This window comes from Pleuronectes platessa, chromosome 24 (genome assembly GCF_947347685.1).
Source record: "Pleuronectes platessa chromosome 24, fPlePla1.1, whole genome shotgun sequence".
In the NCBI taxonomy this organism is placed as follows: domain Eukaryota; kingdom Metazoa; phylum Chordata; class Actinopteri; order Pleuronectiformes; family Pleuronectidae; genus Pleuronectes; species Pleuronectes platessa.
Window position 1 is genome coordinate 4387696 of NC_070649.1, and position 16764 is coordinate 4404459.

The window sequence follows — 16764 nt, forward strand, 5'->3', positions numbered from 1 at the left end:
ACACGCGCACGCGAAGCTTTTATTTTGGAGAGGAAAGACCCAACTTCCGGTCCTGCCTGGGTTCCCCGGTGCAGCTTGACGCGGCTGCTTCTCTTCTGTATGCGTGGCTCATTGAGTTGATTGTTGCGTGAACGTTTTTGCGGGGAGACGCGGGACGGATGGCGCGGCTGGTGTGCGCGCTCGCGGCCGCGGTGCTGCTCGGCGCTGGGGTTCGCGGGAAAACCGTCACGGGACTTTTGAGGAGCGACGCGGCGCGGGAGACGCGCGGCCAGTTCATCTCTTCATTCATGTACCAAGGTAACAGAGGAGGAGGAGGAGAAGAAGGAGGAGCTGCTCACGTGTCACCTCAGACCTGCACTTATCGCAGCCTCCTGCCGCTCTCATGCGGGATTTGTGTCCGTTTTTGTGCGTGTGATGTGCACGTCATCATCACTTTATCTAATCGTGTGCACAGCATCCCTGACGTCACTTTACATCACAACACTGTATGGAAGTGTGTGTGTGTGTGTGTGTGTGTGTGTGTGTGTGTGTGTGTGTGTGTGTGTGTGTGTGTGTGTGTGTGTGTGTGTGTGTGTGTGTGTGTGTGAGGTCAGAGGTCACTGTGCAGGGTGGAGGGTCCCTGCAGGGTTTAAACTTGAATAATACAAATATAATACACAATATTAGGCTGTTCTGTAAACAGCAATACAAAATTACAAGTTGTGGGATTTGTCAAGATGTGCAACATAAGATAAACTTGTTTTGCTCCAGGAATAGAGTACTTCAGAATGAATCAATAGAATATTAAAACTCCAGGGGCCCCTGACAAGTGGAGACAAACGGGTGTGCAACCTCAGAAACACTCTGTTTGCTGGATGTAAACCAGAGAACCTGTAACATTAGAGAAGCTGAAATTATATTTAACACCAAAATGAGCTCATTCCCCTGTTATGAGGTTTGATGCTCACTTTTCATTCGACTGACTAATGGCCTCACTAAACTGGATTTGTGTTTAATAACCGCACTGCATTCCAGAGGTGATATTCCAGTTGTGTTAACGTGTTATTTCACATAACGCCCCGATTCTTCTTCTCTCTGTAGGCGATGGTGGTCTGTTAGTGTGTCGGCTGGACAACCCGGCTCTGGCCACAGAGAAGGAGTCCATGCTGCTGCTGTACCAGGACACGGACCTGGACACCCTGAGCTGCAGCGAGCGGCTGGTCCGAGCCCACTTCACCAGTAAGGAGCGGCAGGTTGCAGACCAGTGCCGCTGTATTGATTTATCCTTCTCACTGTCCTCCTCTTCCTCCTTCCTGCAGTTCATCTGAGTCAGGAAGAACACAACCAGACGATCGCTCGAAAGTCGTCCCCGACAGCCTGGCAGGTCCTGTACGCTGACAGATACACGTGTCAGGTAACATCACAAAGAAACCACCTCCCCACCAATTTAAAGCTGGAATAGTAGTAAACTGTATTTATAAAGAACCTTTCACAACACAGTAACAAGGTGCTTTACAAGGTTATGATGAGAAACAATAGGAAACTGTTAAAGCCAACAATTTAAAGCAATTTGAAGATCTATGATATTGAAGATATAATTTTATTAATGCTTTTTTTTTCTTCTTCTTCTCCTTGCATTTGTTTTCTCTTTCTATTTCTGCGTCAAAGGAAAGCGCAGTGATTCCATCTCACCCTGATCTCAGTTTCACCGTGTTGCTGTTGAACGCAGACTCTGCCGGAAATCCTCTGGAGCACTTCAGCGCGGAGGAGGCAGGTGAGACGGGGCGAACACAAACTTCCTAAACAGGAAGTGTAAAGTTAAACGCTGGCCGGGTGTATCTGATATTTTTCTCGCAAACTCATTAATTTACTTGTACTCAGGTCTCCACAGTTTCTACTTCCTCCTGCTGCTCTTCTACTTTATCGCCTGCTGTATCTACATCAAGCCCCTGAACCAGGCCCTGAGGAAAGGAGGCCCCATGCACACCGTCTTCAAAGTGCTCACCACGGCGCTGGCGTTGCAGGGCTGCTCCACTCTCTGCAACTACATCCACCTGGCCAGGTAGAAACCACAGAGCTCCCAGTACTGGAAGTAGGAATGGGAGACCTCTACTGTTTGGAGTGCTTCGTATTAGAAGTAACATCAATTTCACTTCTTAATAACTGAAACTCAAACTAGCCTTTGATTAGGAAGATGAAATAATCCGGGGATGTTTTCTGTTCCCTCCTCCCTGCAGGTATTCTCGAGATGGTATCGGTATTCCTCTGATGGGCAGCCTGGCAGAGTGTAAGACCCTCGTTCCTAAACACGTCTTTTCATTCATTCTGTCTGCTTCTGAAGTTTCTTATACGCTTCAGAGGAACTTCTTGCCTCTTGTAAACAGACCATAACCTAATTATGTTATGTACTTTCCGTTCCTGCCCCGGTGCAGTCTGGGATATGGTGTCCCAGGTGTCCATGCTGTACATGATGCTGAGCCTGTGTATGGGCTGGACTCTGAGTCGCGGCAGGAAGCCTCAGTCCAGACCTCTGCAGTGGGAGCACTCTCCGGCCTCCACGGCGGTCGCTGTCGGTGGAGTCGTCACATATGTACGCAGGAAAACCTTTTTCAAATAAATATGTGAGACCGGTGTTATTTTGGTTCAGGAAACATCACCATTGTTTCTTCAGGGCGTGCTGCTGCTGTGGGAGCTATACTTGCAGTCCGACAGGGAACACCACGGCTACCACGCCGGGTTGAGTCTGGCATGCGTCCTCCTCATGGTGCTGAAGGTGGGCTTGGCCGTGCTCTTGGCCTCAGTCCTCTACCAGATCATCTCCACCGAGAGGAGCACCCTGAAGAGAGACTTCTACCTCAGCTTCGCCAAGGTAGGCCACGCCGTACGCTCGCCCGCAGCCTCCTCACGAGCACATACTCCCCCACAGCCCCTCATGTGGTCACACGGTCTTTGTTTGCAGGGATGCTTCCTGTGGTTCCTCTGTCAGCCGGTCCTCGTCCTCACGGCTGTTCTCTTCAACGAGCACCAGAGGGAGAAGGTCTGTAAATGCACACAATCCACATTTCAGCAAAGCAGCACTCTGTTGTGTTTGAGTCTGGGATTTCAGGGACTGGTCACATTATACATAATGCTTTTATTTATCTTCGAAAGATAGTGAAGTTAGTCCTGACTTTGTGTAAGAGTTCCAAACATTAGCACCAAATAGTGGTTGAAATTCAATTTTTCAGGGTGAAAGAGACTTTAATAGCTCATCCACTGACACCATGGTTCTTGTTGCCAGAAACACAACTAATGCTGCCCTCTAGTGGATGTATTGCTTAGCAGCCAATCAGATCCTCCGTTTTCGACTTCTCCTTCCACCTCGTCTTCCCTCTCTGCAGGTGGTGACTATCGGTGTCCTCCTGTGCCAGTCCATCTCCATGGTCATCCTCTACCAGCTCTTCCTGTCTCGCTCGCTCTACTGGGAGGTCTCCTCTCTCTCCTCCGTGTCTCTGCCACTTACCATGTCCAGGACAAACCAGAGGGGGCGCTACTGAGCCAATCAGAGGGGAGTTGGAACACGCTGTGAGACCGAGGATTCCCAGGGGCGAGACTTCCCGAGCACGACGATGCTAACACGCCGCGACACCACAGGGACTGTTCTCCTTTGCTGTGAAATGATTCCAGGGGGAATAACCTGGCGCCTGGCGGAGAAGTGACCGGGAAACAATAGCATGGGTCAGAGGACATTTACAGCAACACCCTACCTCTAGTGACAGATGATTTTTAACATTGCTGAGCAGGAGGGAAGGTTATCAAGACCACTTGTGCTCTCCATGACAACACAGGACGTCCTACCCAATAGCCACTGTACAACTTTGAAGTGAAGGCGGATGAGGATGGAGGAAGATGGATCCTCGAGATTTTAACAAGTCAAGAATGAGTTTGATCTTGACTGTGCGGCAGGTAGCGAGGATGGTCCCGGACCAGTAGGACACAGGCTGAGACCACGTCCTCATTTCCTCTTACCTTAACCCCATCAAAGAGTTTTAGATTTAAGAAAGACACAAAGAATACATTTTTGTTTGTTTCGGTTTTTTATTTCTGTAAATTCAGCTCATTTAATTCTGTCGTTCCTATGAATGTGTAGCTCTCCGACTCAAACCCATTGGTCTCTCCCATAACATCTACATCTTTAAAAAAATGCCTCACTTGTAGTTTTGTTTAATTTGATTTCATGTGTTGGGGACTAGTTTCAGCTGCGGACTGATACACTTATGCTGCACGAGTGGGAGCTTTTAGCAGAAAGGTGCATGAGGGATCTGATGAAAATATACACTTGAACATGAGCCTCTGTGGGAGTTTTGTTAATCTCAAAATGTGCTGATCTCTTCTATTAGCTCTTGTTGTTGACTGCTTTCTGTTTACATGTGTGTTTATGTTCACTGTGTTTGATCTTATTGCAATTACACAACAACACAAATCAATAGGAGGACCCTGGTTGAACTGTGAGTTCAATATTTTATATTAAGATGGTTGGAAATTTGTTACAGCAAATTTCATTGTAGTGTCCAGTCATATGATTATTATATTATATTATAAGAATTTATTTTCTCACCTGTGGAAATATGGTAGCTTTGGTAATTAATAAAACACAGCCGTAGTAACAGCCGTTGGGACGTTTACCGAAAATACTGTTCCATGAGCAGATCACTGTAACCTTGAGCTACATTTATGCCGCCTGGTAAAAGTAAACCAGTGTGAATAAATGCAAATGTTTAAGGCACTTATCCATCATGCAGAAGGCGTCTGATTATCTAAATATTAATTTTGCAGCATGACAACAAACACAGATGTGCGTCCAGATTTAAAAAGATGACAGAGGATTTTAAGAATCACGGTGCAGGATCACACAAAGAGACAGGGAGTTTTGTATTACTATTTATGGCATTACTTTTAAAAGTATCCCCACTTTAAGAGTGTAGACGTGCTGCAAACGGCTGCATGGGACATTCCTGTGGTTATTAATGCTGTAATGCATGGCAACAATACATAGACACTGTATTAACCAATCCTAACACTATGAATACTATTTAATTCCTAACAAATCCTAAAAATGCAACACAAATTCTAACAATTACCTGCGAAGTCCTGATCATTATGGTGGAAAATGAGATAGAGACAGTGACTCCCTCCACACTTCTAATGCCAATAAAACTGATATGTTTACACTAACTTATTATTCACCTTTTGTAGATGTAATGAATAGAAATAATAAACTGACAGGTAAAAACATGCTTCTCAGACTCTTTATATTGTTTCTGCACAACCCTTTTTCTGACCATAAATATGTTTTGAATGAAAAGTCATCTAACAAACATAATTATCCACTTTTAACCACTTTTCTCTCATCCGGGTGAGACCAGTGCTTTTGTTTTTGGACTGACCACACATTTTACACTGGTAACGGTAAGTACTACCATTTGTTGGGACTTTTGTTAGGACTTGGAAGATAAAGGACTTGTTAGGACTTTCGTTAGATAAATTATAAGTTAGATAAATTGTTAGGACTTGTTAGGACTTTTGTTAGGACTTGGTAGATAAATTGTTAGGACTTGTTAGGACTTTCGTTAGGACTTGGTAGATAAATTGTTAGGACTTGTTAGGACTTTTGTTAGGACTTGGTAGATAAATTGTTAGGACTTGTTAGGACTTGTTAGGACTTTCGTTAGGACTTGGTAGATAAATTGTTAGGACTTGTTAGGACTTTTGTTAGGACCACTCGTTGGAGAAGCCACGCAAAAAAAGAAAATGTAACGTCACGAACAGGATTCGAACCTGTGCGGGGAAACCCCATTGGATTTCGAGTCCAACGCCTTAACCTCTCGGCCACCGTGACAGTGAAAACATACGTGGTTTCCGAACATTTTTAACACATCATCATATTTATATTGTTTTTATTGATCTGTTATAAATTGACATCAACACTTGCGATTACAAGAAGCTACAACACTCAACCGCAGCCATTAAAGTGACAACAAACGTTTAGTGAACGAGCCAGAAGACCTTGGTTTTATTAGTTGAAGAAGAAACAACCTGAATAATCAATTTATTTAAAAATTATTTCATAATGGTACTTGTATACGGCGGCTAAAGTGAAGTTGTGATTGTAAAGTAATATATCTATATTCAAGCACGGGTCGTCATTCCGTCAAGGGCAATGATGCGTTCGACCTCCACCGGAAAAATGTGGACTTAGCTAATATAGACGAAAGGCTACAAATTAAATAAACATTCAATACTAAGAGCTCGATTATTTTTAATACGTGCTGTACCTCTGATTGTTTGTTTGTGTTAGTGTTGCAGTGGTTGAGCAACACCTCCGGCTCTGTCGTCGGCTGTAGCCGGACACGTTATCATCTGCGTAGTGTTGTCTCCTTGGGGAAGTGAACACAACACAGATGACGGCCAACAGATAGCGCGCGTTGATTGGCTCCTAAAGTACAAGCCACGCCTTCTCCAGAGGACTATTAAATTAGCTCCGGCTAACCCCGTTAGCTAAAGTTAGAACTACTGCAGCTGAAGTCAACGCTTCCGGAGAGAAAATGATCAACTGGAAGGTAAATACACGTGACGTTATTTTTTAAAGGTAGATTATGAATGTGTCAACGTCGATGTTCAGTTCGGAATTTAATTTAATTTAAGCTCGTTGTTTGTTTTCTCCACTGCTAGCATGATGCTAACGTTACTCAGCTGTGCATGATGGCCTGTCGCGTTATGTTTACTGCCGGTAGAGTAAAGTGATGTTCGAGTAGCTTTGCGCACGTTTGTCTTCGTGTTCATTGACTTTTAACGTTGAGGTTTGATTTGTCTCAAAAATGTCGTGTAATGCGACGAACTACTTGAGAACGTAAAAGTTAAAATACTGACTAGGGAGAGAGGGCAGTGGAAACGCATATAAAGTTAAAGCCACTTGGTGAAAAAGACTTAAGCCGAAATCAGGAGTGGGGTGTCTTTAGTAAACCGACGCCAGTAAACCTATGAGTTGGGGAGTTGGTTAAAGGAAGTGTGTATAGAGATGTTACAAGTGGCAGATTTTGATGTTTAAGTTTGGTGCATGATCTTCTTCTACATTAAGTGTATACATGGTGTGCAGCTGCCTCCCTCTCTCACCCACCACCCCCCGTGTCTGTGACCAATTTAACCCCATAGACAGCTGAGGCCTCTTGTGGATAAGAGGGGGGAGCGGCATCTTCTCCAGGGTTCCAGAGCTTTCTTTTCCATGATTTCAATCCCACGCACTCTTGTCTTCCTGAGATGGCTTATTTCTGGTGGGCTCACGTCAATCAAAAAGGAAGCCGTTATGAATTCAGAGCAGCTCTGTGTCCACCAGAGATGCCTGACCTCTGCGACTTTGTAGTAAGTCTCACATGATCAGATATGAACTCTCTTTGTCCGTCCGCAGGCTTTGGACAATGTCCCCATGCTCCTGTACATCCTGGCCCTCAAGACACTGGTGCTGTGTTTGGGGTTCGCGGCGGTGAAGATCTACCAAGGCAAGAAAATCGAGGCAGCCCTTAAAAGGGAACAGGCAGAGAAGAGGAGGCTGGCCGAACAGACGCAAAGGCTTATTGACGACTTGAAGGAAGACTGAGCAGAGGAGGGAAGCTGCCGAACACGGGTAAGGCACCGTATCTGGTCAAAAGGATCAGTTAAATTACTGTGTGGCCTATAGGGCTGATATTATAATAAAAACATTCAATCACTTTGGTTGACTTAATAATAGAATATACTAAACATTATCCAGGCCAAGAGACACAGGCACTTTGTAGAATATTGATGAATTTCTATATGCAATACATTTATAACATATATATATATATCTTGCGTATCTAATAATGTATCTTGCATATGTAATAAACAGTAGGAGGCTTATAGACCCATAATAGACAAGTTGTGTTGACAAATGATCGATTGTGATCCAACTCCCTTTGGTTTTTTCTCTCTTCTCCAGGGAAACATTTTAACCACCAGAGTATCCAATCACCAATGTCTGACTGTCGGCAGTAGGGGGGCGTTTCTGTCCTCCAGGATGTTGTTCGAGGTTTGAGTACCGGGACAGATCACCACGTCAGTTTTATATAAAACCATGTTTTAATAGGATAAAGTTACTTCAGATTACTTTGGAATCTGGAATGAGATGGAGAGGAGACTTTATTTATTTATTTATTTTCAGTGAACATCACCCCAGTAAAAGAAAAACTCAAGCATCAGCATTAAATTGTCATTTACCCCAGATTCAGACCTAGTTTCCCCTAACATCATCTCCTTTGCGGTGGCTGCGGCTGGAAACGGTGATGCATTCTTCGACAAAGCAAAGAGTCACACAGGGCTCAGCAGTGCAGGTCTACAGAGCAGTTTGTGATTGGACTGCCAACAAGTGAATGTGTAGTCTATGAAATTATGAATGAAGGGGTAAAGGATTCATAGCACTGATGGGAAAGACTCAAAGCTGAAGCTAGCTGCTCGCCAAGCTTTTGTAAAAACACCTGCCATCATTCTGCACTATGGTATTTACCTTGCTAGAACACACATTAGGCATTTCTTTGTTGTGTGTGTGTGTATTAGGGATGTTGCCATACACGGGTATTAACGATAGTCATACATTTTATAAATTGATTATCGATATCATGTTAGAAATACACATTTGTAGTTGGGGTTGGTATTTTATGTGTAATTTATTTGTAAAAAAAGACAAATGCACAATAAACAATGTAAAACATTAAATTGACTGTTAGCAGTTATTACCTCCGCAGAGTCTCAAAGCTTGTTTAATTGATTAGAAGAAACATATGTAACATAAAGGAAAAGTTTGAATATTTTGAAGATAAGAAATGTCATCAATTTATCAGTGAGTCCAAGAGAATTGTGCCAGATGTAGTGAAATTCCCTTCGGGCACTCCTAATATGTCGCAATATCAGTGACATAAGGGAACTGGGATGTTGAAGGCCTAATAGGAAATATTTGCATATATGGGTGGTGTGATATTACAAAATTGTTCCTTCACCATGCAGGTCAGTCTCCTCCGCTCTGTACCAGTGAGGGGCAGGGACACGTGCAGTGACATCCACTCTGCGCACAGCTCTTGGTCCAGCTGAAGCAAGAAGTCCCTTCTAGAGACGCTGTCATGCATGCAGCTCCGGTACAGCACACATGTATCAATGGCAGGAAAATCCAGCATGTTATTAAATACTGCAACAGTCTACATCTACGCGTATTTCTCTGAGAGAGGGAGGTTATAGAGTAGTTCATTTTGATGTTTGGGAAAACTTTCATGCCAATTAAGCCCCTTTGAATTAAATTGAGAGAGAGAATTGCAGTGCACAGTTTATCTGAATTACAGGATACAGTTAAGAAAAAGGACTGTTGCAATGGTGAGCCATTTGGTTAAGCATGTCAACCCAGACCTTTGTTTTATTGTTATAGGTCACTGTCTCTGGCTTCCTCTTGGATGGTGACATTTCTCCTGGGCTTGCGCTGATACAGTTCAGTCAGACAACTCGCGTTCGATCATGTAATATATTTATAACAACAGATTTAGTGTTTAGGCTCCAACTTAATCACTCCCCCATATGATTACACAGGAATGATGGGAGTGATGAGCAAATACTTGTAACCCCCCCGTTGGAGCCTACAGGTGGATGCTGGGGTGGTGGAGGGTTTGAAGCAACAGGTAACAATACTGCAGAAGCAGTGCAAGCAAGAGGGGTTGATGGGAAATGTCTCTCTGGTTAAATAGACCACCTGATAAGCTGGGTGTGTATTATAGATGGTTGTGGAGATTGAGGTTGTCACATGATGTATGTCACATGATGTATGTAATATGATTGGCGCAGCGCAGCTCGAGTTGTCTGCCAGAACTAGCTCACAGGCGTCGCCATATTTAGTGTGATATTGTCCTGTTTCAGCACCATGGTGCTGAACAGCTCCGTTCTCCTCAGCATTGAAGGCAGGAGCCTCTGCTTGAAAGTGCCTACAGGATGTTTTTGGATAGGGGTAAATTATACCCAGTGGTGTGTAGCACTTGTCTGGACTAGTATTAGAAAAAAAACACTAAATATCTACCTAGATTCTTAAGAGAGGTAGGCTTATGTCAAAGAACAAGTTGAACTAATGAACAGTTTATTGATTCAGATTCAGTCAAGGAACAATCACAATATAAAACAGTATAACGTAAAAAAAATGAATATAATATATGATTCTTATAAAATAACTGTCCTTTCAGTGTGTGTGTGTGTGTATATATACAGTTCACAGGATAGTGTGTGCTTGCAGATTCAACGATTCCGTTCTGGTCCGGGTCTTTATGTCTCTCGATAAACGATCAGGTTCGATCTGGATCATTCAGTTGGCCACACTGCATCCAAGATCTGGGTTAGCTCGCCATCTCAGCATTCGGATTCTTCTGGTGTTCATAAAAAAACAATCTACACAGAGTGCAGAATAATCAGTGTCTGTTTTCTATTTATATTTCTAACATAAGATCTCATTAACTTATTTTTAGGGATGCACCGATATGGAAATTCTTGGCCGATACCGATACCGATATTTAAAATAACAATCTGGCCGATAGCCGATACCGATATTTGTTTATTTTCTTTTTGTTGTTATTCATTCACCCTTTTGTGCCAGAAAAATAATTAAATCATTATTTAAAAAGCACTATTCATCACTCTTATCTTTTAATGACACAAATTGAATCAGATTTATGAAACAATCTCTGATTTAACTAAACTTTATTTAACAGAGACATATTAGGCCCATTTTACCGCAAGTTTAAATGGTTCCTTGGGATCTTAATGAAATGTCTGTAACATATTTTGGTCAAAATACCACAAGGATAATTTAAAACAGCACCTTTTTACCCTGTCTAAAACAGCCCTGTTAAAGTATCATTATAGAGAACGCTCTTCTCATTGATTTACGGTAGCAGTATTGCCCGTTTATTAGATGTGTTACGGCTTCTGTGTGTATAACGTATGTTGTCAATTCCCTTGTTACCTGTGCATGAGACGGATGAATAGAGCCGATGCACATGAGAATAAAGTACTTAAACAGACGCTAGGCTCATACTTGTTACGCCAAGTTACACTGCGTGAGTCAAGATAACTTAACAAGCCCTCCTCAGTTTTACCTGTTTTTAGTGTCGGGCAGAAATCACATCGCGTCAACACCCACCGTGGCCCTTCGCGATGCTTGTTTTAATTAAACAGTCGGATTCCCCTGGTCCGCACCAGTTCTCAGTCAGCTGCTAGGCGCCAGCCGGAGGGTTCCCCCAGCGGTCGCCGTAGCTGAGGTGATCCGCGAGAAGGGCCCGACACGCGTCCAGAGTGGCCGCCGCTGACCGCGTACCCAGTCCCCTCCCGGCCTTCCGCGCCGGCGCCGTGAGGTGCCACCGGATGAGGACCTCCCGGTGCTGCACACTGAGCCTCCGGCGGCGCGGAGAGGAGGGCGACGGAGCGACTGCTCCCCCAGCCGCGGCACGTGCCCAGCGGTTTTACCACAAATATGAACATCGGCCAATGATATCGGTGAAAGTCAAGTTTATTACCGATAAGCCGATATCAGTAAACGAGGCGAATATCGGCCGCTACCGATGTTCGGCCGATATATCGGTGCATCCCTACTTATTTTCTATACATGTAACCATTACCTGGTTCTATTTTCAATGTGTTTCATTAAATAATAATATACAAATCAAAACCATAAATTAATTTCACATCACTAAGCAAAGGGCTTATCTGCTTTACACATCTTTTTCAGTAATATGTTATATGATAACATCATTACTATATCATTTAACTTATACTTAACTTAAAAATGAAAATAATATACAGTGTAACTTGAATTTCATTTAATATATACATTGATTATTCACTACTAACATAGGCTGCGTGGCTGAACTGTAAACAATTAGTGCTACACATCCTATCACATTCTAAATCAAAATGCTGCATAGCCGTGCCAGTCAGTCAAGGGTTAACATTTACTCTTTCATTTCTATAACATTAAAACATGGTGTTAACTATTTTAACAGACTGCTAAAGTTCATTGGAACCATTAATAATCACTATATTATTACTCCGATTGGTTTTAAACAGTTAATCTTTCAAATAACAACTTAACAGCCATATTATTTCTTTCCCCAGTTTGCTAGCATGATGCTAGTAGCATTAGCTAACTGTGCTGACTCACCGGAGTTTCCAGAATTAGAATACTGTATGTAATCACTTTGTACATCACTCTAAAGTTGTACGTCTTATCCGGAAGCTTCTCTCTCTACTGGTATAATGAGAAAATCTCAGGAGAAAAAAAGGGTTTCTTATTGGTGGGGAGTACATTGAACAAAACGCATAGTGCGCCCCCTTTTGGTGGGGAGTTTTACTACACCTGAGGTTAGTAGCCTTAATTTCATGAGGGTTACAGGTGGTTATAGACATAAATGCCCGTGTTTTGAATCTGGATTTATCTTAACTATATTTGACAATAGTGTGTGCAACAAGACACAATTTTAGGAAAAGCGGTGGGTACATTTTACCCGTTGGCGGTTCAAGTATTGAACTTTGATTGATGGTCAATCAACGCAGAAGCCTCTGGGTGTATGCTGAGTCTGACGGAATTTATATCCAAGTGTTGAAAATGTGACCACCATCAGGAATATCACCACACATGCAAACAAGAAACCCTGGCTTACCAGAGAGGTGCATGCGCATCTGATAGCACGTAATGCTGCCTTCAAGTCCAGGGACAAAGAGGCTCTCAGATCTTCTAGAGCCAACTTCAACCCGGGTGTGAGAGCAACAAAGCCTGATTATGGACACAAAATCCAGAGTCACTAAATTGACTCAAAAGACCCCAGGCGCCTGTGGTTAGGCATCCAGTCCATCACAGACTACAGGTCCTCTCCACCCAACTTCGATGACAACACCAACTTCCTCAAAAACACTTAACACACAATTCAGCCGATTTTAAGAAAAGGACAATACAACAATTACGAAAGCTCCTCTCAGCCTGGATGATGAAATTATTCGTCTCGACTCCACCTGACCTCTGGAGGACCCCACACAGGGTCAAACCACGGAAACCTGCAGGCCCTGACAACATAGCAGGGTTTGTACTCAGGAAATGTGCTGACCAACGTCACAGACATCTATAACACCTCCCTGAGACGAGCCATCGTACACTCATACTTCAAGGCCACGACTGTCATATCACTGCCAAAGATGTCACCAGCATCAACACGCAATACTACTGCCCTAAAGCACTCATCCTCATCATGGCGAAGTGCTTTGAAAGACTGGTCAAGGACCACATAATAAGACTCCCCTAACCTCTCTACTGATGACGCCATATCGACAGCACTTCACGTGAGCCTGGCACTACGGTGGCCCTGAGAGCTCAACGAACAGCAACTTAAGAAAACACATCCAAGTTGACAAAACACATGCAAAGTAAGAAAACATCTTCATCAATTTCACAACACAACACATTACAGAATCGCAAATAGAGAAACGCGCTGCAAATAGAGGAGAAACCACAATGGAAGTGTTTCAAGAGGACAGCTAAAAGTGATGGACACTGCTGCCACAGGAGAAACATAAACGTCTAATACATCATACAAATTCAGTTCTACACAGGGTTCGGCCAGCCGCGGCACTGGAACAGAATGCGGCTCTTCAGCCCCTCTGCAGTGGCTGTACAGTGTTGGGCATATTTTTTGCTTAATTTAACGAATCAGTTTTCATATTATTAACGTGCACGTAACGAAGAACGTGAGTGAACATCATGTTAATTTTTTTAATCATCATCGTATCAGCCCATCATGAAATACCAGGAGCGGGCAAGTGTGCGTGTGTCAGCACGTGTAAAGTAATTGCTTCAATAGGCATCACCACTACACTGTGCAAATGGATATTGGACTTCCTCACTGCAAGTTGGAAAAAAAAACTCATTCTGATCACTGGGGTCCCCCAGGGCTGTGTTCTAAGCCCTCTGTTATTCACCTTGATGCCCTACAAAGGTAGTGCCTTTATAGTACTACTTGAATGACAATAAAGCTCACTTGAGTTTGATGTTGGCTTTGACCACTACCAGTAGTGGACAAAGCATTTGACCTTTGACCCTTGATCAAGTGGATTTAACCTTTGTCATAAACAGTACAAAGAAGAAGCAGTAAAAGGAGACTCCAGTAGAGTTGGAAGTCAAGTCAAGTTGGAGACCGTCAGTATGCAGCAGCAAGAGGAGATTCAAACCGAGCTGGAAACCCCCTGTAAGATCTGCCAGGTTGAAAAACACAAGCTCCAATCGCATATAACGCTGCTTGAGTTGAATGTAAATGAGCTCTTGGCCAAGGATAACATCTATACAGAACAAGAGAAAGAGTTACATGAAATGCATTGCCAGAGAAACGGGATGCAGTTAATGAAACTGGATTTTGAGCAAACAAGGTTGCAGGCATATGTCAGTGTAAGCAATACAAATTTTTTAGCCATTGCTGAAATTTCAAATCATTTGTCCGAATTGAAAACCGCCTTTACGCAGCAGCAGAAGGAGAATCCAGCTGAGTGGAAAACCCCCTGCAGGGTTTGTCAGGACGAAAAACACACGGCCCAATCATCCATAACCTTGCTTCTGTTGGCGTTAAATAATCTCTTGGCTGAGGAGAACGTCTATACAGAACAAGAGAAAGAGTTACATGAAATGAATTGCGAGAGAAATAAGATGCAGTTAAGGAAACTGCGACGCCAGAAACATAGCCTGCAGATACGTGTTAGAACACTCAAGTACAAAGACTTAGCCATGGCTAACATCTCCAAGCACATAGAGAAGGCTCGGCAACAGCAACAGGAAATTCTAGACGAGTTGATAACCGCTTGTACACAGCATCAAAAGGAGACTCCACCCGAGATGGAAACCGTTGGTTTGCAGCTGCAACAGGAGACTCCACCCGAGTTTGAAATTGGCTGTATACGCCTGCAACAGGGAATTACCCCTGAGTTTGAAACTGTTAATAAGCAGCAGCAACAGGAGACCCCAGCTGAGGGGGAAACCGTCGGTTCGCAGCAGCAAGAGGAGATTCAAACCGAGCTGGAAACCCCCTGTAAGATCTGCCAGGTTGTAAAAGACCAGCTCCAAACAGATATAACGCTGCTTGAGTTGAAGGTAAATGAGCTCTTGGCCAAGGATAACATCTATACAGAACAAGAGAAAGAGTTACATGAAATGCATTGCCAGAGAAACGAGATTCAGTTAATGAAACTGGATTTTGAGCAAACAAGGATGCAGGCAACTATCAGTGTAAGCAATACAGGTTTTTCAGCCATTGCTGAAATTTCAAAGCATTTGCCCGAATTGAAAACCGCCTTTACGCAACAGCAGAAGGAGAATCCAGCTGAGTGGAAAACCGCCTGCAGGGTTTGTCAGGATGAAAAACACACGGTCCAATCATCCATAATCTTGCTTCTGTTGGCGTTAAATAATCTCTTTCCTGAGGAGAACGTCTATACAGAACAAGAGAAAGAGTTACATGAAATGAATTGGCAGAGAGACGAGATGCAGTTAATGAAACTGGGACGCCAGAAACAAAGCCTGCAGATACGTGTTAGAACACTCAAGAAAAAAGATTTAGACATGGCTAACATCTCCAAGCACATAGAGAAGGCTCGGGAACAGCAACAGGAAATTCCAGCCGAGTTGATAACCGCTTGTACACAGCATCAAAAGGAGACTCCACCCGAGATGGAAACCGTTGGTTCGCAGCTGCAACAGGAGCCTCCACCCGAGTTGGAAATTGGCTGTATACACCTGCAACAGGGAATTCCTCCTGAGTTTGAAACTGTTAATTCGCAGCTGCAACAGGAGATTCCACCCGAGTTTGAAATTGGCTGTATACGCCTGCAACAGGGAATTACCCCTGAGTTTGAAACTGTTAATAAGCAGCAGCAACAGGAGACTCCACCCGAGTTGGAAATTGGCTGTATACGCCTGCAACAGGGAATTACCCCTGAGTTTGAAACTGTTAATTCGCAGCTGCAACAGGAGACTCCACCCGAGTTGGAAGATTCTTGTATACAGCAGCAACAGGAGACTCCTGCGTCTGAATCCTGGGGTTCCTTTGTTAAACGGGGACTGAAAATAGCTGTGCCTGTAGCCATTACTGCAGGTGTCCTCATTGCTGTAACCATCATGGTCACTAAATTATGGAGTTGATGCCCCTCCCTTTTCCACCCATTTCTCCTCCCCTCCCTCTTATTCTCCGATCCCCCACATTGAGTCTGGTTCTTCCAACAGTTTCTTCCAGTTAATGAGGGACTTATCTTCTCTCCACAGTCGCCAAAGTGTTCATTCATTGTAGGAATTGTTTATTATTATTATTTTAACATCTACTATGAAAGGTGTCTTGAGATAATGTGTATTATAATTAGGCACTATGTGTCTTCATTCAGTCTATTCCTTTTTCTATCCAAATATGATATACCCTCTTCAAAATATATAATAATCTATCTCTTTCTTCACTTGAATATATAATATCAGTAGCTGTGTCTTCAGCCTGTGATGGCAGATTTTATATTTAGTTAAGTTGAATGAAGGAATGATAAGTATAGATGGGAAATATTATTCTGAGATGTATTTCTGTGTGTTTTACTGACTGAAAACATGTGGGGGTCAGCTTGGCAGACTCAGATGTGTATTCATTGGAGATTCCTCTGTGCCTCTGCTGAGACAAAAGGTTTTCACACCTAGAC

General features: G+C 43.3%; 3 protein-coding genes and 1 non-coding gene across 4 annotated transcripts; 3 read left to right on the plus strand and 1 right to left on the minus strand.

Moving 5' to 3' along the window:
* The first annotated feature begins 158 nt into the window (after window positions 1–158).
* Window positions 159–5255, plus strand: gpr180 (G protein-coupled receptor 180). The gene is made up of 10 exons (XM_053417420.1): window positions 159–297; window positions 1081–1218; window positions 1299–1393; window positions 1648–1753; window positions 1861–2041; window positions 2217–2266; window positions 2412–2569; window positions 2651–2848; window positions 2939–3016; window positions 3360–5255. Exons 1-10 carry the CDS (start codon window positions 159–161, stop codon window positions 3513–3515), a joined length of 1299 nt encoding a protein of 432 aa, XP_053273395.1. The 3' UTR covers window positions 3516–5255.
* Window positions 5256–5775: 520 nt separating this feature from the next.
* On the minus strand, window positions 5776–5857 carry trnas-cga (transfer RNA serine (anticodon CGA)). Its single transcript has one exon. It is a non-coding gene; the product is annotated as a tRNA-Ser (tRNA).
* A 574-nt stretch (window positions 5858–6431) lies between these two features.
* LOC128431188 (small integral membrane protein 11) lies at window positions 6432–8745 on the plus strand. Its single transcript, XM_053417421.1, has 3 exons — window positions 6432–6578; window positions 7424–7639; window positions 7973–8745. Exons 1-2 carry the CDS (start codon window positions 6564–6566, stop codon window positions 7610–7612), a joined length of 204 nt encoding a protein of 67 aa, XP_053273396.1. The 5' UTR covers window positions 6432–6563; the 3' UTR covers window positions 7613–7639; window positions 7973–8745.
* A 6073-nt stretch (window positions 8746–14818) lies between these two features.
* LOC128430766 (involucrin) lies at window positions 14819–16228 on the plus strand. Its single transcript, XM_053416812.1, has one exon. The coding sequence runs from the start codon at window positions 14819–14821 to the stop codon at window positions 16226–16228; it is 1410 nt and encodes a 469-aa protein (XP_053272787.1).
* The last annotated feature ends 536 nt before the right edge of the window (window positions 16229–16764 follow it).